Source organism: Falco peregrinus, chromosome 8, assembly GCF_023634155.1.
Source record: "Falco peregrinus isolate bFalPer1 chromosome 8, bFalPer1.pri, whole genome shotgun sequence".
NCBI lineage: Eukaryota > Metazoa > Chordata > Aves > Falconiformes > Falconidae > Falco > Falco peregrinus.
The window spans coordinates 22,307,089-22,328,123 of NC_073728.1; the positions used below are offsets into that span (position 1 = coordinate 22,307,089).

The 21,035-nt window shown below is 39.5% G+C and overlaps 2 protein-coding genes across 5 annotated transcripts in view; one reads left to right on the forward strand and one right to left on the reverse strand.

Moving 5' to 3' along the window:
- Window positions 1-18: 18 nt before the first annotated feature.
- On the forward strand, window positions 19-3,924 carry SPC25 (SPC25 component of NDC80 kinetochore complex). 3 transcript variants are annotated; one of them, XM_055812733.1, is made up of 7 exons: window positions 19-136; window positions 822-979; window positions 1,065-1,130; window positions 1,889-2,035; window positions 2,181-2,285; window positions 2,588-2,686; window positions 3,665-3,924. In XM_055812733.1, the coding sequence occupies exons 2-7, from the start codon at window positions 826-828 to the stop codon at window positions 3,796-3,798; spliced, it is 705 nt and encodes a 234-aa protein (XP_055668708.1). In that variant the 5' UTR covers window positions 19-136; window positions 822-825; the 3' UTR covers window positions 3,799-3,924. The 3 variants fall into 3 exon arrangements, with proteins under 3 accessions (XP_055668708.1, XP_055668709.1, XP_055668707.1); XM_055812734.1 differs by having other exon boundaries at window positions 94-189; XM_055812732.1 differs by having other exon boundaries at window positions 106-252.
- Window positions 3,925-8,049: 4,125 nt separating this feature from the next.
- CERS6 (ceramide synthase 6) overlaps window positions 8,050-21,035 on the reverse strand; it is a 128,319-nt gene continuing 115,333 nt past the window's right edge. The window contains exons 9-11 of one of the 2 annotated variants that reach the window (XM_013298870.3): window positions 15,448-15,604; window positions 14,409-14,432; window positions 8,050-13,348 (exon numbers count right to left, since the gene is read on the reverse strand). In XM_013298870.3, the coding sequence (XP_013154324.1) occupies window positions 13,187-13,348; window positions 14,409-14,432; window positions 15,448-15,604 (343 nt within the window). In that variant the 3' untranslated portion in view covers window positions 8,050-13,186. The remainder of the gene's footprint in view (window positions 13,349-14,408; window positions 14,433-15,447; window positions 15,605-21,035) is intronic. The other variant, XM_055813111.1, reaches the window with a different exon arrangement.

Below are 21,035 nucleotides of genomic sequence, written 5' to 3' on the forward strand. Positions count from 1 at the left end.
CCCTGCGGGTCTAGTCGTGGCGGGAAGGATGGCTGAGCCTATCAGCGGTGCGCTTGTTGCGAGGCGGCCGAGAGGCGGCGCCCAGTTAGAAAGCAGCCGTTGGGGACGCGGGAAGACGCCGGCCGTTTGAAAGCTGGTGGGTGCGGGCGGGCTTGGTGGCGTGTCTCTCGCTCCGTCCCGCTCCCCTGGGTGAGCCTTGACTCGGCGGGGCGCCTTTTGCCCCGTCCCGCTCCCCTAGGCAGGAGTCGGCAGGTACCGTGGAGCGCCGCTTGTTTGCGGGGCCGCGGCGGCCGCCGTTAGTGCCTGGTCGGATGGAGGGGGGGGGTGCCCCCCTGAGGAGAGGCCCCGCTCGGTGCGGGCCCCGCGGAGGGCAGCGGTGCGGTGGGCGGCAGCGGTGCGGTGGGCGGCAGCGGTGCGGTGGGCGGCAGCGGTGCGGTGGGCGGCAGCGGTGCGGTGGGCGGCAGCGGTGCGGTGGGCGGCAGCGGTGCGGTGGGCGGCAGCGGAGCGCCGTGCGGCCGGGGGCTGCCGGGATCCTGGCACCGGCTGTCGGTACCGTGGCGGCCCCGAGCACGGCGCAGCGCCGCGCCTCCCCCTGACGCTGTGGGTAACCCCTTGCTGGTGGAATAGCCAGAGAAACGTGGCTGCGCCGTTACTGCTTATTGTGGTAACGGCAGCAACAAAAGCGGCTCTGGGAAGAGGCCTTAACAGTGCGAGGGGGTAGAAAGGGCCCCGAAGGTTTTTCCTGTAATTGCGGGTTACAACCGCTACGACTGTCTTGCGTGTCTTGACGCTACGTTTATTCACTTACGTGTTTGTTGTAGCACTATGGCGAATATAAAGACAGAAGATGAAATAATCCTCTTCGAAAGAGAAATGAAGGAGTTTTGGACCAAATTAAAAAGTATTTATGACACTGAACTGATCAGTGAGACTTTAGCACTAAGAGATTCATGCAAGGAGTCCATAAAAATGCTTTCAGGTAAAAAGACTTATGTTCCTGCTACCTCTACTTTTTCCAAGTTATCCTCAAACTTTTTCAGATAACAAATAATTTTCCATTACAGAGAAATGGTCTAAGAAGCTGAAAGAAGGAGATCTGATGATTGATAAAATTCACGAGTATAGCAAAGGTACAGTATAGTTTTTAATTATTGTCTAGCATTTCTAAAAATTAACTTAATACAGCTGAATAATATGTTTATCTTCCCATTTTAAAAGGTAAGTAACATCATCAGAATGAAGTTAGAATGAATTCAAACATATTTGGTTGGTTACAGGATGTAAACTGCAACTCAAAAGCAGTTGGAAAACTTCATTGATGATGCGAAAAGATAAAGGTCTAGTAAAAGTGTTCAGTATAGTGGTTTTGGTGCTTAAGTATTTAAAACAAAGTACCAGAACTTGCTGACTGCAATAAAACTTAAATTAAGATTGCTTAGTAAAGTTAAATACTAGGTTATTTACGCCTCTTCTGTATTAGTAAAAATTATAGTCAGTCTATCAGTCTAGGATTAACTTCTCTGAATTCTGTAGTTAAAATTCAGAATATCAGGTAAAAATAACTGCAGCTCTAATATCAATCAAGAGTTTCCGTTTCTTGCTTCATGTCAAATTATTTGTCCATTATTTATATAGTGCTAGCACCAGAAACAATTTGCATCTGGTTGAAGTAGGGGGGCGGGGGGGGGGGAAGAAAAGCTTTTTTGAATAACTTTCACTTTGTTTACTTAATGCTGTTAGTCTAGTTATGCTGACTTCTCTCTTCAGCTGATACAACATGTGTTTCACTAGTATTATTCAAGTAAGTCATCTCAACCAAATAGATTAATCATGTCCCTATTTAGTGTTTATCAACTGTATATGTTCATATTTTGTTGCCTGCTTTCAGAGATCCTCCAGCAGAGCCAGCACGTGTCAGAAAATCAAGAGCATTTGACAGAAATAAAATCTAACCTAAATCAAGAAGAAGAGCAAAGGAAGGACTTGACTGACAGCATTCAGGAGCTTAAAGAAGAGTTGCTGAAGAAAAAGGAAAGTAAGCAAGTAAATGACAAGTAAATTTTCTTAATTACAGGAGGAATTGTTTTCTATACTTGCTTTTGATGGGCTTTTCTACTGTTCTGAATATTTGTAATGTGCTTGTTTTACTTTGATATTTACGGCGGCTTTTAAAATTCTAGTAATATCTTCTAAAAACAAAGCCACTAAGCAGAGAGTGGAACGACTATGCAAGTTCAAAGCATTGTTTGAAGAGCGGCTTGGATTGGAGATACGCAGAATTCACAGTAAGTTTCTGTAGTTTTCATGTGCAGTAATACTAAGTGGTTAACATTGGATTGTGCAGTGAAGAACATACTAGCTTACACAACTGCAGGATTATCTTAGCTAAGGTATTACCAGTGTCTCCCAAATAGCAAAATATGGTATGTTAAAATGCATCTGTCTTTCAAAAGAGACTAGGGTTGCCTAATTTGTAAGTGTTCTAAGAATATTAATTGAAATGGCCTTTTAGTGTGATTTTAGTCATCATTGTGACTCTCCAGTAGAGGTTACTGGTGTTAATTAATTCTGTTTGTGTATGTTTTAGATGAACAATTACAGTTTATATTCAGACACATTGACCACAACGATCCTGACAAGCCATATGTATTTACGCTTTCCATAAATGAACAAGGAGATTATGAAGGTATGGGAATTTTGAATCCTTAAGCAAAGGGACAGAATCTAATGCCCCTATTTGAAAGAAAGGGGAAAGAAGTAAAGTGTGGTTTGGTTTTAACCTTTATCTTCCAATTTCTGAATGAAGAATTTTGCAGTGGTAATTTTTTTTTTTAAATGAGGTTTTTCTTGTTAATTTATATGAAGATAAAACTGCGTATCATCAGTCCCGTCTGTCTGTGGAGTTGCTGTTTACTTTGTATTGAACAAAGCAGGAGAGAATATAGAGATAGGTACTTCAGTTTGTGGTTTGTTGCTGCTTCTGTTTTTGCTGGAGTGGGTGTTTCTGACAGGCATATTCCAACCTGTTTGAGAAGCCTAGAGGGTAGAAGTTATGTGACATGAGGAAGATTAAAACTTGAAATCCAGCATTCCCATTCTGTAAGGGTACAGCTTTTCGTATCTGAAAGCTGTTTTTGCAGTACAGATCTTCAGTTATGAAGAACAGCAGTGGTGATTTGAGTACTGTGCTGAGTAGCTTCTAGACAGATGCTGCTGTTGCTCTGCCTTTAGGTATGGACTGAATAGATTTCTGGTTTTATTAATTCAGATCTAAACTGTACTGAAGTTAAAAGTTTATCACATGCTGGACACTACATCAGTTTTCAATCTGCCTGCCTGCAGAGCAACAGAAATCCTGTCTGCAGAGCAGTAAAAATGTTTAGGAACGTGTTTCAATTTTTGAGCAGGCTGTGGATTACTGAGAATTGCTGAGAATTCAAGCAGGAGCACAGCACTGAGTGGTAGGTCTGGAAATAAAATAAAAATAATAAAATTATGTGTTCTTTGAGGCTTTTGCTTTGCTGGAATAAAATTATTTAATAGGCTACTCAAAATACTTAAGGAAGCTGAAACGTACAAAGATAACCTACATTAGTATTTCATAAGCATGGAAAAAACCTAATGAATTTTTTTATAATAATATTTTGGAAACTTGTCTTTTTAGTGACTTCCTGTTTTCCTCCTCTGGACTGTATAGAAGAGTTCCAGCTCAAAGTCAGAGAAACTAACAATTTTTCTGCATTTGTTGCAAACATCAGAAAAGCTTTCACTGCTTTATCTTGTAAACAGTCTGTATAAAACCAGCTTATACCTCTCTTCCTAGTGTCAAGCACACTTTTTTTTTTCTTTCCTTGCTGTATTGTGAAAGTATGCATTTATCCATGTTTTACTTTAATTTCTAAATAAAGAAAAATGAAAACAGTATTTTAGTCCACTGTCATCTGAAGACATTTTGAATCATTCTTCAAACAACAGTAAAATCAACTACTTAACTGAATGTCTGCAGACATGCAAATTTTGATCTAGTAGCAATGGATTAATGTAATGATCTCTATTTAGCTATTCATCACAGGAGAAAACAACTGAAACATGCCCTCAGTAAGAAAGACAAATGCTCAGACTTACCATCATTTTCTTTTCTTGTTCATCTCAGGCATGAGTGTATGTTTTACTGCTTCTAACAAAATTACTTTGCCAAGATTGCTATGCACAGAACATAAAAATACACGACAACTGCATTGGAATTCACATTTCTAGGAATTACTTGCTAGAAAAGATGATGTGCCTGGTTGTAAATGTTCTATGGATATGCCTAAAGCAAGAAGTAAAGTTTGAAATGTTTATGGTGTGTAATTTAAACCTTTACAACTAATTTTGGAGTTTGAATAATAAACTTGCTTAATATTTGCGAAGGCAGATCAGGTGCAAATCTTACTTCCTCTAAAACAGCCAGACATTCCAAAAGCAGGTAAAAGCTAGGAAAGGGTACACAACAGGTTTGTTTGTTTGATTATTCTAAAATATGAAGTTAAGCTGGCTTCTGATATCCCTAAAACAGCCTTTATCCTAGCTAAAGATCTGTCTTCAAATCTTAAAAATGTGCCTTTATCAAATGCACTTAGTGCTTATAGCATCTCTTGCACCTGTTACGTGGCAATTAGGAATTTTCTGTTTGTTATGAAGTGGCACAGTACAGCAATATCCAATTTTAAGGACAACGAGGATAATACTATGTACTGATGCAACAGATATAATTATTGGGACCCTAGTGTAATAGCATACAAATACCAACTGAAATGTCTCAAAGAGCATGTGGGAAAGCTCTTGAGCTCAAAAGCATTGTGCAGCTTTTTGGACACCATCAGCCAGAGCCCTGCAGCTGCTGGTAGTGCTCCATCTATTAGCAGGATCAGGTTTATCTTAAGGCAGATGTGGATTTCAGTGAAGGTTACTAAGGGCTTTTCTTTTTCCATAAATCAGTTTACCCAGCCCTTAGCTTTCCCTTTCAAACTGCTGACCTGTACTTAGCTACCAAAAGTCAAGCCTGAAATGCATGGGCTGTCAGCTACTGCTGACCATACAGAACCTTATCAAATTTATCTTGTAATATAATGTAAAAATCTGGAAAAGTGTTGAATTTCTTGGATATTGGAAATACGCCGTGAATTTAAGGACTGCTGGGAAGACAAAACAATATTAACCATGAGTAACATATGTATTAAGTGCATTTAATCACAACTGTTGTTTGTATGCTAGCTGGAGGTCGATTTTGAAAAGGAAATTAATTACTGTAAAAGTCCTCCTGCTTAACAGTTTTAATACACACCTACTCAACCAAGAGAGGAAGTATTTAAGCTGAGTTTGTTGACATTTTTCATAAACCCTCTTGTATGTTGCTAGACATACTATGAAAAGCAAACAAGTATTTGCTACACTTGTGAAAATTAAGACATGGAAGTGGTGCTGTGCTTCTGTCATATTCCAATTCTGTTATATTACTGTCTTCTCTAATGCTTCAATAAACTGTGAATTTAATAAGTACCTTGAAATTGTCTAAATTAGTCCTGTCATTGTAATAGTCTAAAATCACTGTGAACTCATTTGTGAGTGATTTCAACTTTTTAAAAGCCCTGCCAAACCTGATATAACAAATATATGCACAGATAAATCACTTGGTCCCACAGGCAGATTACAGCACATTTTTAACTGTATGAATAAAGTATACTAAATAATTATGGTAATACGCTTACCTTTTTGAAAGCAATGGATGCAATCCAATTACACCAGGCTTTACTGCTGGAATAGGATTGTAGCCTGAAGGGCTGGGGGGAACGGCTCTGACTGCCAGACAGTGAGACTCCATTCTTTCTGTCATTATCCTAATCACTCTAAAGGTTGTACACAAAGAACCCTTTTAGAATCTTGAGCTTATAAACAAGATTTTTCAGCAGAAGCAGAGGTAATGGAAGCCAGATTTCCCACAGATCTGTGGTTTTGTCCTTGAACGGTGCCATTCTCTTCACAGCGATATCCTAGCTCTTCCTTACCCCACGCCTGAGCTGTGCTAGTTCAGCCTCTTTGGCTGCTACTAAAGCTGCAGGACACCAGTTGCACTCTGCCTGCCCTTCCTCCGGTACAGAGCGTGGATCTGTGGCTCTCTCCTTTACCTGGCTGCTGCTTTTTAGTACCCTGTAAGAATAGCTTCTCCTTTTCAAATTTGGCCTAATGGAGCAACAGGTTTAAAAGTTGTTAGGGAAACTGACAGACTATGCTAAAAATTGTGTTAGTCATGCAAGTGCATGGTTGTTTTTCATATGAACTTATATGTATTTTTAAGTGCCTATGCACTGAAATGATCAATTGAAAGAAGATACAATCAATGTTAATTATTTCCTTCCTCTTCAGTCACAGCATTTTGAACAATGCTAATTGCTATTGACTCACCAGTTTTATGACTGATGGATAACTTCCTATATGGAAACATGACCTTTGACTGACTTCACAGAACCACAGAATGGTTGGGGTTGGAAGGGACCGGGTAGGTAGCGTAAAATCTGTCAAGGTGTGGAACAGGGCATAAAAACAGACCAAAAAACCAGCATAAATTAGGGAAACAGTAACCCTCCACCCACAGCAGCAGAGCTGGGACTAACGGCGTGGAGCAGGAATACCTCCACACAACCTCCCAGCCTCTGTCCATCACAGCATGATGAGATGCTGACTCATGCAGCAATTTGCCCATCTGACACAGTTACACATTTGGATTTCTTCCACTCACCTGTACCACAGGAGACTGTGACACTGCCTTTTAGCTCTTCTAAAACTGCACAGACCTCCCATCTTCTTCTGAGAACCACTGTGTTTCTTGTACAGAGGGACCTTTGCAGACTTAAAGGCAAGTACATCAAAGAATTCTTGCTCTTTTTCACATTATCCTGAGCCATTTTCTGTACACAGTGGCTCTTCCTTGCGCTATCTAAGTTGAGGGGTATATGTGGAATAGGAAGCAAAAGGCATTAGAGATACAACTGGGCAATTTTTCACATAATTAAATTTCTTCAATAAATAAGAATTTAAATGCCATATTAAAAGCACTACAAGAATCTCTCTATATATTATCATGGAAGCATATTAACAACTACAGTAATTAGTTCTTCAAACACAGTGCAGATCCCCAGGTTTACTTCTCTTCTGGAGTCAAAACTTCAGCTGATGTGTGAAGATTCCTACATAATTTGTATTTGTCTTATGAGAAACGTTGCCTCAATTTTCTGCTGAAGTTGTAAGAATCTTTTCATGCATCCCATTTCTAAGTACTTCCTTTTCACCTTTAAATGCTGCACCAGAGCTTGCCTGACAATGGTATTTTGTAGACTTTACTTCGGTGAGCATATGAAATCAATTCCAGCTTAGCGCATTGCTACACACAGATGGCTCCTTGTTTTTTTTAAAAATGCAACACCCTTTACCCCTCTTCTTTTTATCAGTAATGAAAAAACATGGAATCCTCTCATAAATAAGCAAGCAGATTCGGTCTGCTTTAACGTTAGAGGTCTGGAAGATGCAGCTTTCTTTGCAAAATCAAGAGCTGCAGCTTTTTCTCAGAAGAACCACTGTACAAGAGTGGGCCTGCTCTCTCACTTCCAGAAGTGGTTAGTAGGTGGTGCTCTGCTGACTGACAGTTTAGCCCAAAACATCTGGTCAACATCTACTTTTAAGAAACTCTGACCACCTAGACTGAAAAAAGACAGGTTTTCCAAAGTGGGTCCAGCTGGACATATGACATGACTAACATGCAAAATTTTACTTTTGAAATTCTAGCAAAATGTCTTTTCTTCATAATAAAAATATTTTTATTTGTATAAAGAGAAGTTGTCCTTCTAACACGTGCTGTTACAGTTTCATGCAAGAAATAACATGAAATACAGTGACAAACTCAGCAAAGACATACTTGGATCCGCTCTAAGCGTGCTGGAGTCTGCAGTGTGGATAATCTTTGAGCTAAAACAAAGGAAAACATTTGCATTTCATAGAAAAGAAATCCAACACTACATTCCTAATACTTATGTTTATTATGAAAGTGTCTCTAAATTAAAATAGTCCACAATACTGATTGGTTCCAGAGATTTTTTGAGGAACAATTATTTTCCATATTAAAAAAACCCCAAACCAACCAAGTTAAACACAAAATAACTCCCAAAGTTCTACATAACAGTTAAACATGAAAGAACTTTTAGCTAGCACATCACTGTATCTGGGACAGTGGAGGTCCTACACATCACTGCATTTCTGAAAGAGTTGCTCAAGCACAGGATTGTCATGAAAACACAGGTAAAATAGTGTCATCTGCCTCACCCTGACTTGCAACAGGCAGTCAACATGCACAGTGCAGTACGAGAGCTCGTGTATAAAAGTTAAACCCCGGGACTGCAAGAAGCTGAGTGAAGCTCAACAGAAGCGAGAAAATGGGTTTTGTTGTACAGATCTTTTAGGTCATGTAACAGTAATTTTTGTCTTTTGTTTGATGTGTGATCACTGACACGGCTCCAAAACATCATTTCATAGTATTTCCTCCATTTTTTAAATTGAAAGCAATTTCAAAGACTGAGAATTCTGTACAGATACACTCAAAACACTGTGTTTTCATTGCAACTACAATCAGAAATCTTTACTATTTAAAGGCTATACACATATGCCACTTTTCCAAACTTCCACTAGTGCTTTTTCAAAAAAAAAAAAGAAAAAAAGAATAAGGTTGTCTTACTGAAGTTCCCATTAGTTCCCTGTTCCAAATCAAAACCAGTCAAAACAAGTAATACAAACTGGTTTTGCTTTACGGTTTAAAGGCAACTGTAGTCTGCAGAACACTGAAGTTAGACCTAAATAGGGTCTACATTATAGGAAGGGTAAAAAGTATTTGATAGCTCCTCTCGCACAAATGTCACAAGAAGTAGACAACAGGAGACATAAAAAAATGAGTCATAGCAAAGAGATTAAAAAAATACCAAAGCATCAACTGTAGAAAACCAATGGTAGCCCATATTTCTCTGAGAATACAGAAGGCTGCAGTATATGAGATGAATGAAACAGGCATTAGGCTTCCTACTAGAATACTCTGCATAAAATGCACACCGTGTCTAAATCAACCAGTGCTAATCATCACTGACATTTTCTGGAGGGTAACGGCTTTCACCGTTGTGTCCTGTTCAGAACCAGCAAGTGATTTTCACCTGAAACAGATATAGATTTAAGACAAGAATCACTTCATTGTAAGCAAAGCTTTAGTGCATGTTCTTGGGTCTCAGAAAAAGGATTTGGCATTGGCAATCAGACAGAATGGTCACATGCTGAGACAGGAGCATATGGAAAGCTGTGATACCTGTTCCAATTCTGCTAGAATAAAATAAATAATACATAGAAAAACCTACAAAATAGCCACAAGGAAACAGCATGGGACACTTTGGCATTTTAGAACCAGCACTATTTAACATTGATAGAAGTCCAAAAGACTCCAACTTCCACCCTTGTTGTTTGATCAGATATTTCTACCATTTTCTGCAATGTTTGGTTTTCGTTTTTTATGACACAAACACCCCTCCCCCCATATATTTTTCTTCTGGTACAAAATATGCCAGTATGGGAAACAGTAAAGAAAGGGAGATCGGAATCCTATTTTACTATAATCTGGGCTGGCTAGGGAAAGAAGACAGATTCTTACTATTTACTAACAAACTCTACGTATAATTTCCTCATTTTTCTACTTCAACATCTCAACCACTGTCGTACTGTGCTATAAAAGGGGAGCATAGAAGTTGAAGACAAATAGGTTATAGAGTACAAACCCTCATTTCTAAAATGACTAAAATGACAATTCTACAAAAGGTACGAATATACAGAACCTTTCAAGATCTTGCATTACCATGAGGCATGTGAATAATTCCAATCAATTTCCTGGAATATGTGCATTTATCCTCTAAATACTTGATGGCCTCCAAAAGCACCTTGCAAAGCTCTTCAGCAGAGAAGCAAACAAATTCAAATGAAAAAGGAAATAGTTGCATGACATTCTTTCTGCAGAGTGGAAGATGAAGCCAAAGTTTTGACATCCACTGGTTAAAGCAATGAATCAAAACACACCGTCACATATGATCACTAAAACACTTGGCCTTTCCCACTAATGACAGAAAAAATTGTGTGAATTTTTAATTTTCATAAAAAAACTTGTAGCTTGAAAGTGTAGCGATTGTTTAGCAAAGCTTAGTGAAGTTCTCAATGCTTCCTTACTCTTATCCCATTACCCAAATGGGTCATTTAAATATCTCATCTCACCTCTTTTTCAGACGTATCTGTATTAAGTTTATTCTAGGCTGCTAAGAATGGACTCCAAAAGCCGGGTTTGTAGAAAATAAATAAGTCACTGGGAGTCAGCTGAACCATGGTAACTGTTTACATGCTTCAGTGCATAAGAGATGCAACTGAATTTAAACCTCAAAGGAAGAGTTTCAATCTTAAGTTGCATTATTTAACAGTGGGGATAAACTAAGAGATACGTAGCCAGCAATGGCAAATCACCTCAAGGTTTGTAGCCTTGACTGCACATCAGAATCAACACTACAGAGCACAGCTGAGGAGGACCAACAGGGACCGAAGGTCTCCTGCCTCTTGCACAGCGATTGTTACTGGGAACTGTTCTCTGTCCAGGTATCAACAACATTGCAGTATTATTGAACGATGTCTATGTTGTGTATGTTGATAGTTCAGAGTAACATTCTGTACCCATGTAAGACAAAATATTTTGCCAGAATGCCATTTTTGTAACCATCTTTCCAGAAGGGAAATGGTCCAGTGGAGGTAGTAATCAACACCATGAAAGAGGTATGTTTAAACTGCTGTTCTCAATTACCATCTTAGCCGGTCAGATTTCAGAAATTATAGTGTCCATTCAATATATCCCAGGATGCTTTTGTTTTAAAATCTTGGTATCATCTTGACAGTAATTATTAAACAACTGCCACTTCAAATACTGTGAATGGGATACTTTCTATTGCAATCAGTGTATTTTCATGTATAACCTACCCTGCAGATAACTGAAATCAGAGGCACAGGAGACAGATGGGGAAAAACTAGAGGCAGAGAAACTTTTGGGGGAGAACGAGATTTAATTAAGATTCTCTTGCTCCCTCAGATGTACTTATGGACATATAAAATATGCAGCTGCTGAATTACAAGGTTACCTGGCTTTTTCAAAAGATGCTCTGTGGGTAGTAAAACCGACAGCTCTCCTTCCATGATTTACAATTTTTCAGTTTTCTTACCTTTATTGTCTACTAAGTGGAGGAACTATTTTAATTCATGCCATTCTGCCCTTACTTTTAGCACATTTTTTGCTAAGACAGAAGTGTCTTTATGGACAGTAAGGTTTTACAAGTTTTCAAGAGTGGCCAGTAGAATAGGACAAATCTCAGTTTTTCAAAAGAAAGAAGTGGCAACACAACTTTCTTTAATGGAGTCTGTATAAAATAGAGTCTTTAAACATGTCTTACGGCATCAGAAACCATCTATATTTTGCTATTTGCATAGGTGGAAGGAATCAGAAAGTTTTCCTGGCTCAGAGTTCCAGTTGAACACAGCACTTCAATCCCTTTGTATATAGAAGACACACGGTTACATTTTTTTCCTGGTTTGTTCCTTCCTTTTTTTTTTTCTTTTTTTTTTTTTTTTTAAATATATGAGTCTTTGGTCTAAAAGCACATTGGTTCTGTGTGCACATACACAATACTGTTGAACAGTAGGTTGCATAGAGTCTGTTACCCAAAAACCTCACCTACTTTTGGCACTGCTGTCACACAAATCACAGAAGTGTCCTGCAAGAGTTGAATGATCTTTAGCACACTACATCAAGCCTTGATGTAGAGACTGGAAGAAGTGTGTATATAAAGATGTTTATTTTGGGTGTTAATTTGTCTTCTTTGGGACACAGTTTGTAAATCTTGGATGAGAAAGGAGTGCAAAATTATTCTACAGACACCCTTAATTTTATTTGTAGAGGTGATGAAATACTGCTGAGTGTTAAAAGTTTGCTGTGAATTACATTAAGTGAATTTTGCTCAAGTTTTCATGCATTTAAAATAAACTACTTCTATTAATGTATGACATTCTGCCTTCTCTCTCTTCACCCTACCAAGAAAGTGGCAATAATTATAAGAACAATACCTAGACTGAACTGTGTCTGATGAAGCAATGAACTTTCCATCTGCTGTTTTTTCCATTACACCCCTGCTCTCATCCATCTGAACGTGCAAGAACAGTTTCAGGAGTGAGGTCTGGATTCACAATGGTGTACTTGAACAAACACCTTTCAACATGGAATCTCTGCAAAAAGCTAAAATCTGTAGAGAGCAAAAACTGCAGGGCCAAAAAAAAATAAAAAAAGTGAGAATAAGTTTATGCTAACTGTTGACATCAATGCTTTTGGGTATTTGCACCACAAATCAAGTCTACTTCTAATGCAATTAGCCACCAAATTGAATTTTAAATTATGCTAAAATAATATCCCACAATTACCACAGTTTTTTCCCTGAATTGCTAATTTACCACATTACCTACTATTTAAAATATCAATTCAGTGTTTCAAAACTTTATGTTGGAGGAACGGCCACTGTGATTTGATAGGCAATTTCAAAATCAGCACTTTAAAACACAAAGATAGCAAAAATATCTGAAGCAGCTCTAGTATCTATAAAGCTATGTTCTATCTTACTGTAAGTAACGAATCAAGCAACTATTACTTATAGCAGATTCAGCAAAAGCAACAGGGATGGACAGAAGAGATCTGAGCATGATGCTCTCCACCACTGAGAATCCCAAGAAATAAAGTTTGAGAATGGATATTCCCTTTTGTCCACAAGTTCCTGAAAGAATACAAAATAAATAAAGTTTCAAAGACAGTACAAGTGAAAATACTGCTCCCATTGTGTCAGTTACATACACATACAGCATGCCTACATATACAGAATGGTGTGTTGTCTTCATTCACAAACAGGAAATATGGCAGTGCGCTATCAGAATGCTTTGATACTCCTAATTTTTTCTGATGCTGAAATATATGAAGAAACTGCATTCACAACTTATAATTTACTTCCAGTAGCAAACAGTTCATTCTGTTCATGTCTCGTGAACTCAAGGATTAATGCTCCTCTGAGCAAGTGCCACCAGTAAGATACCCATTTGTCCCATTGGCACCACTTGTCCCATTCGTGGTGATAGGGCTGTGCAGGGTCTTTGAACGAGGTACTGTTTCTTCCTCATCTGAGCTTGACTCAATGTCACTTCGGTCATCCTTTGCTACCTGCAGAATTTGAAAAAGAAGCAAGCAGTAGGTGACTGTAAGGAAACAACTGGGATTTTCGGTTCAAGAGAATCAGAGAATTCAAACATTTTTCATTTCATGCTTTGAAGGCAATCTCAGCTCTGGCACACTTCTCTGCCTTTGCCTGCCTGGACTCACTTCAAACACAGATGCCTGTACACACATATGCCACGTGCAAAGGCAGGGTGAGAACTCTGCACTGGTGCACTGAAGGTAGTATGCTTAAATGAGGGCATAGTGCTTAAGGCAAATGGTTGTGCACGGACTAAAGCAACCAACAATCCAAGCTCCCAAGTTCAACCTAGCCCCAGTTCCTCTGCCCTCCTACTACAACTTTATTTCCTGTCCTTCCTTTAGGGTGCTTATCTTTGACCTGATAAGACAAATTATTCAATCCAACTTCCTCCGCCTGACCTCAATTCATTCTCCAGAGGCCACATGGCTCCAGGGAATGGTGCTACAGGCTGGCAGTAGGATACAGCAGTACTGGCAGAAACATAACCCACTGCACCAGGTAACTCCGGTCTCTGACTTCAGGCAAGTGATGAGAACAGGGCTGGGAAATCATGGGTATAGTCCACTTCAGTCCCTATCACAGGAACCATAAATGTACTTGAGCAGTTCAACTGTCTGTCCCATCATGTCACTGGAAAGCTGTTTCAGAAACACTGTCCTTAATTGCTGGATTAGCTAAGCTGCTAATTGCCAGCTGACTTTTGCCTGACAGTTCATACCCATTTACTGGGTGAATGCTGTTCCTTAGGTTAAGGAGTCTTCCTCCTTTTCAGAGCTCTTTGATTCTTTGTATCTTTGTAACATAACAGCACCCCTGATACTACAGACAAAAGCGGTTTCGACTGGTATTAGGCAATGCATAGGCAAGAAGTAAAAACGGCCTTTAAAGATGGCCTTCATTTAAATGTATAAACACAAACCATGGATAAAAATACCAAGCAGAAACTACTAACTAGCCCCTCCCAGACAAACACTAGTATTGCACAGAATAAATCTTTTGCATAGTACATTTAAAGAAACTTACATGCAAGGGGTTCCACTTCCCAGCCTTCCAGCACAGCACAAGGGAAAGGATAAACAAGCAGAATAAGAGAGAGCATGAAGCACTCTTTGAAGTCACTGGTGTCATTCAGACAGGATTGCTGAGGCTAATAATCACTAAAAGCAGAGGAGACTGAAGTGTAGCTTCCAGGCAAAATACAGTTTGTGAATGCACTGTCCTTCAAACAGACTGAGTGGCAGATTCTGGGCTCCATCCAGAGCAAGTCTGAGCTCTCCAGTACATTCACAGAAAGCAGTTTTCTGCAGAACAATCCCATTCACTTTGGGGGCGGTCACATCTAAATTATCTACTCATGTGCTATACTCTTTAAAGGCAAAATGCCTGTACTTTACATCAGCTGTAAGTGTTAGTTCTGCCATTTAAGTTTAAGTGCCGTATTTGCACAGCAAGTGTAATGGGGCTAGCATTTCTGTGAATTATATCTTCCTGTCAAATGTAATAATGGCAGCAAGACACTAAATTTTATCCCAAATGGTCTTGCCGTGGGAATCCTAGAAAGAAAGTACATAGCCCCTCGGAAAACCTCATTAATACCAAAACCCAAAAGAGGCTGTGATTTGTAACTTTGCCACCAGCAGAGGCAGCAGAATTTCAATTTATACTATTATTACTACCACTACCAGCTGGGAAATGAACACTTTGCTAACAACTACTATAAAGAAGAAGAGCAGAACTGGCAGCTCCAAGAAAGCAGTTTGCTTACTTTTTTTTAATCTAATTTCCCTAATGGAGTTTGGTTCAGTGTACCAGATGATTAAAAAGAAGTGTGGAAACACATATAAATATAATCACTATAAAGAGTACATTAACTTATCTGACATTTGTTAGAAGCAGTGGAAAAAAGTTTCCATGAAAGGAAAGAAAAGTTTACATAAAACAATGTGTGTCTTCAGTAATGTGTTATGGATTAGAAAGAAAAAGTAATCAAAAAGTCAGTGACCCTGTACCGATATGAAAAAAGTTAAAACCCAAAACTTGAAACAGAACCATGCTATCTTACCTTGCCCTTTGAAATAGCTTTGTAGGCTGTCTTTATGATTAGGTAAGACCAAAACCAGTGCAGAAATTGAAGAATCACAAGCAGCACGTTGAAGACCCACAAGGCAGGAAAATTGCCCAGAGCTTCATAAAGTTCAAACAATGTTGTGTTTAATATCCTAGAAGAGAAAGGGATAGAAAAATAATAACATTTTAATTAAGCCACAGTCTAAAAGAGGCCCTTTTTAAATCAAGATGACAAGTACTTGATTAGATGGGATCCATATGGATAGTTGGTTCTCAGAGTAATAGTGACTCAGACTGAATCACACAGGTGTCTCCAGAAACAACATCAAAATGTTACTTTCAGCGTTTAACTTCATTTTGCAAATATCACATATAGAAAACAAAGATCCTCAGTGTGCCTTTCTTCTCTTCTTTTAGAAAGCTGGCAGGTGTTGGTTGTCTCACATAACTTCTTCCCTGTTCTTCACACCATGTTCCAAGGCTGTGACAATGAGTTGCTACTTCTGCCATGTGACACAACAAGAACGTGTACCAACAGCTGGGTGATACTCCCTAGGTACTCCCATCTGAAGCCTCTCTCCCAAACCCTGTCTCAAAGCTGATGGGTTTTGGCAGGATTCAGCCTCTAATAGGGTTTTCTAAGAAGGCGAGGGGTGGAGGGGTGGGGGCTTTGGCTGAGTGTCCCAACTTTTATTAGTGGAAACCTCAGCACCAACAGGAATCCAAAGTCAAAATAATCAACCAGTCAAAGGGGTTAACTCTGGGTCTTGAATATCCTGGGTGCCTGCACTAACCACTAAGGTACTGATGGCCACTTTTTGCAGAAAATCGTTTGCACACTGCTCATGCACAAGCAAAAGCAAGTTTTAGCAGTTACATAAAGGACAGGTGGACAAGAGTGATACTTGAGGGCAACCAGGAGTGGGAGACCTTATTGCAGACTTTCAATACTTACAGGGGGCTTATAAGAAAGATGGGGACAAAGCTTCTAGTAGGACGTGTTTGATAGGATGAGGGGTAATGGCTTTAAACTAAAAGAGGGTAGATTCAGACTAGATATAAGGAAGAAATTTTTTACAATGAGGGTGGTGAAACTCTGGCACAGGTTGCCCAGAGGGGTGGCAGATGCCCCATCCCAGGAAACATTCAAGGTCAGGCTGGATGGGGCTCTCAGCAACCTGATCTAGTGGAAGGTGTCCCTGCTCATTGCAGGGGGGTTGGACTAGATGAACTTTAGAGGTCCTTCCAACCCCAACCACTCTGTGATTCTGTGAAATGCCAGTTCTAGACATGTGAATCAAGTTATTGAGACTCAACACTTCAGATGCAGGCGGTAACAGTGATGTTAGAATATGACTTCAGAAGCTTTGTGTAACTATTCTGTCCAAATACTCCGCCATAGCAGATAATTTCAATCTAGACCTCAGCAAACAGCCTGAGAACAGAGTGGACAAAACCCAGCAGAAACAAGGGAGCTTTTGGAAACAAATGATGATTTATGAATGCCTGTTAGGGGGAGAAAAAGAAGGCAACGTAAGGATTTGTCAACCTCCATCCGTTTTCCCTGCTGGTGTAAAAATTCATGAAAAAGTCCATTGGCTTTAAGTTTTCTTTTTTCAATTAACTACCAGCCGCTAGCCACTAGATGGCACATTCAACCAAGCCAAGGCCTGCACAGCGCGGTGGCTGCACCAGCTCGGCCTGAAGGAAGAGCTGTAGCTGAGGTACTACTGTCAGGAGGGCTTCAGAGCAGCACAGCTCCCGCTTGAAAACTTAAAGGATATTGGGCTCAGCTTCTTAATAAGCAATGACATTTGCCACAGTCCTTTCCAACAACATAAAGATCAGCTCAAGTAGTACTACTAAGAACTATGTACAGACAGCAAACCCAGAATACAACATTTAGTGGTAAATGATGTATGTCTATAAACCATCAAAAATCAACTGGTGATTTCTAGCATACCGGCCTTAATACTGTAGGGCATTTCATAATAAATTTTGTACCTTTTTACTTTTGCCTTCTTACACTAAACTGCAAGCTTGGTTCATAATTTACTGAGAAAAAGATGTTCTATTACCTTACTATACAGCTGTGTTTTTACGCTGTCTTCTGTTTATGGAGTGAACATCAGAAAAAGAAACTATTTCCCCGTTTGCAACCCCCGCCTCATACTACTGCTTCTGTCAGCTAAAACTCTTCAGTCTCAGCTTTGTGTAATTTGTTCTGCCAATGGTAGCTGTAAACAGCACAGCAATACCCCACTTTATAATTCAAGGAGATGCTCTCGCGCATATCAAGCCACAACTGTAGTCAGCACTGTTTTACTTCACCAGTACTTATTTCAGTTCTAACTACCATAAGAAATTCAAACTTGAAATCAACAACTCCTGTATGTAAAGCTACCATTGTTTATATCCAACTGTTTGGGTTTTTTTCATCTAAAATTTTATATGCTCCAGAATTGTAAAAGCAGTTTCTACAGGTTTCTGTTTCTATGTTCATTCACTGGACCAAATTTAATCCTGGGGACTTCCATAGCAGTCAAGTCAAAAAAGCAGCATTAAAGATGCAGATGGTCTGTTCTTGCAGAAGTTCAAAATATCAGGAAGACATCAAGAACAACAACAAAAAAAGAGTGCTTCTGGTTCCAAAAGCAGTTTCACCATGCAAATGAGTCATCTACTCTGTATTAGATATGGGAAGTAGGTCTTCATTGAAAAAGCAGACCTCTTCCTAACCTGCTCGTTCTGGCAAACTAAGGACAAGACTGGAACTCTCCATTACAGCTGCGTAAAGGGTCTCACTAATTGCTCAGCAATGCTAGGAGGGGTCAGTGACCTGACGTGCAGACTAGGTGTGCAGATGGAGCTAAGGCTGTCTAAGCACACAGGGCTGAGCAGATGCCGAATGAAAAATATAGAAAAAACATAGAAAAAATGAAGGAAAGAAAATAAACTTTCTCTCTCAGAATAAATCATATTATTTCAAGTCAAAAGTCTGAAATGGGGGAAAAATCCTAAGGTCAGTGGGCAGAATACAGAGAAATTCTACTTGCAGAGACCGAGGAAGGGAGGGAAAGAAGAGAGGTTAGGCAACTTTCCACCAATTCCACAGCTGAAAGGATTCAATGGAAGCTTTTTAACCAACTACACACATAACAGGGATTGGAAAAAACAGCATGAGAATGGATTACACAAAGGAGAAAGTGCCTATAGGATGTATGTGCAAATAAATCTTAGGTTCAAATACTCAAAAAGGCATTCAGGCACTTAAATGTGCAGACATGCTTGCTGGAATTTTTCAAAGCTCTTCCAGTGGTTAAATCCCATCTTTTCATGATGAATGGTGGGAAATGTGATTCTTGGCTATCTGACTTGAAACATCTGGACTTGTTCTCACAGGGAGAAATTAAGCTGCAAGTGCTCTACCTCTCAGAAAACGTTGGTCAGCATTTCTCAGGTCTCTGCAATTTGGAACAAAGCGTTCACTTCCGCTTTTGAAAATAGGTTAGCAATTTTTCTGAAAGATTTTGATAGCTGGACAAAGCCACACAATCTCAAGAAAGGTATTTTTCCCTCGTTAAATGCATCCCAAGCGGGGCTGTGCGCCTGGCTGTGTACAGCTCTCAGTTTAAGATCTTGAATTAAGTAGTGTGGCTAAAGAAGGCAAACGAAAACAAATTCACCACTTGACATCCAGTCTACTCTTACAGAGATCTGTGCTAGGTTTTCAGGAATGCTGCCACAATATCTCAGCCACTGGGAGAGGTAATGCTGTACTTACTGTACTACCACTCTAATTGAACATTCAGAATAAAATTAACACATTTTCAACAACTACTAAAGAATCAGCTGCATCACATCAATGGTAACACGGGGTTTTACTCTACTGTCTAACTCTTTACCTAGCCAGCAAAGCAGCACTTGAGAGGCTATGGGCAACAGGCCCATACACTGACTCAGATGAGCTTACACTCCCCTCAGCTTAGTGGGCAAAAGGCCAGGCTCTTGGGGAACAGTTACTAATTCTTGGCAAGCTGATCACTTGTCTTGCACTGGGAATGGAAGGAGAAAAGGGAGATGAAGGAAGAGAGATAGAGGGATGGATGGATAGAAGAGTAAAATGCTTATTTATATTTGACTGAGAATTGGCAAAAATGTACTGTGTTTGCTTCTGAAACAATCCCAAGAGGAATGAAAAGAGGTGAGAAAGAAGGCCATGTGGAAAGAGTAGGCATTCTTCCAGACAGGCAGGAAATGTATGATAAACGCTGCAGAATGAAGCATAGCAGGGTAATGGGTGCTATTATCACATCCAATGGGAGCAGAAACTGTGCAGCTGGAATGACTGGTACTGCAAGTTGCCTTAACTTCTGCAGCACTGTCCAGTGACCAACATACTGTGTGTGCAACATGCTGAATGAAGGGCATGTTATCACAGTACAATAGCTAGAAGTCTCAAAATATAACGAAGGACAGAAAAAAATGATACCAGCTTATCTAAATAATTCAGAATAAATGTCTATCTCCTTTGCCAAGTGTATATCAGACAACAGTATTCTATTTTGCACCATAACCAGCTGCACTGGACATACCCATCATTACAGAGCAAACAGATAATTACATCTAGGTGGGTATTAATGAAATTCAGATCCTATTTAGTGCAAGTAATCTGACAATGCTATTGCTGGTGATGCTTCAAAGTCTCTGCTTTTTAAAAATTTTCTTTTAAAAAATAAAGAATTGCACTTACTTCTGCCCCAAAATATAGTAGTTTATTCTCCATTATACATGGTAAAAAGTGACCAAGAGCAGAGAACAAAGAGTCAGGAATTCTAAATTCTGGATATAGCTGTTCTATTAACTTATTATGTGATACAAAAAAATTTCAAATTTCTTTACATAGTTTACTTTTTGTTAAGGATAGGCACAAGGTATTGGTATATCTTGTCTGCATGTAAAGATGCTGGGAGAATTAATCCATTACTTGTTTATAAAACACCATGGACTACTTGCTTAAAAGATGCCATAAAACTGAAAGGTAGAAAAAAATATCACCAAGATTCACAGAAAAATGAAGCAGCAGTGGAGTGTGAAAGCACACATATGTCCACTTGTTGATGAGCCATAGGACAACACCAGCTCCGTTCCATCAGTAGTCAGTATTTATCTCTAGGATTAAGAACTTGATTGAAATCTAATAGGACTTCACATCCTAGGCTATCCTAGTTACTTATAATGACAATGCTAAACTAACTTTACACAACAGGTGACCTGACACACAGATGTTTCTGCATGAGAGACTTCAGATGAGTTACCCAACTTTTTCCCTGAGAAGGGTATGAAATTACATGCAAATTAGTCATTAAACTGAAGACACTTTGATTTATAGCACTTGCATGTCCTGGAGCCCTCAAGCTGCAGCACAGCTAAATAATTATAGCAAATCCAGTACATAAAAGGCTGTACTGCCAACTTCTTCCTCTTCTGAGTTTCAGCTCAGCCAGCTGCTGTGTCTACATCACTGTTCTGCATTGAACAGATGCTTCTTGGTTTTTGCTGAGTGGAAGAACAAGCTGGTTT

Excerpts from the sequence above, each read along its gene's own strand:
- SPC25 (XM_055812733.1), top strand. The coding sequence starts at position 826 with ATGGCGAATATAAAGACAGAAGATGAAATAATCCTCTTCGAAAGAGAA. Across the intron at positions 980-1,064 it reads GTCCATAAAAATGCTTTCAG|AGAAATGGTCTAAGAAGCTG; the intron begins GTAAAAAGACTT and ends TTTCCATTACAG. Across the intron at positions 2,286-2,587 it reads GGAGATACGCAGAATTCACA|ATGAACAATTACAGTTTATA; the intron begins GTAAGTTTCTGT and ends TGTATGTTTTAG.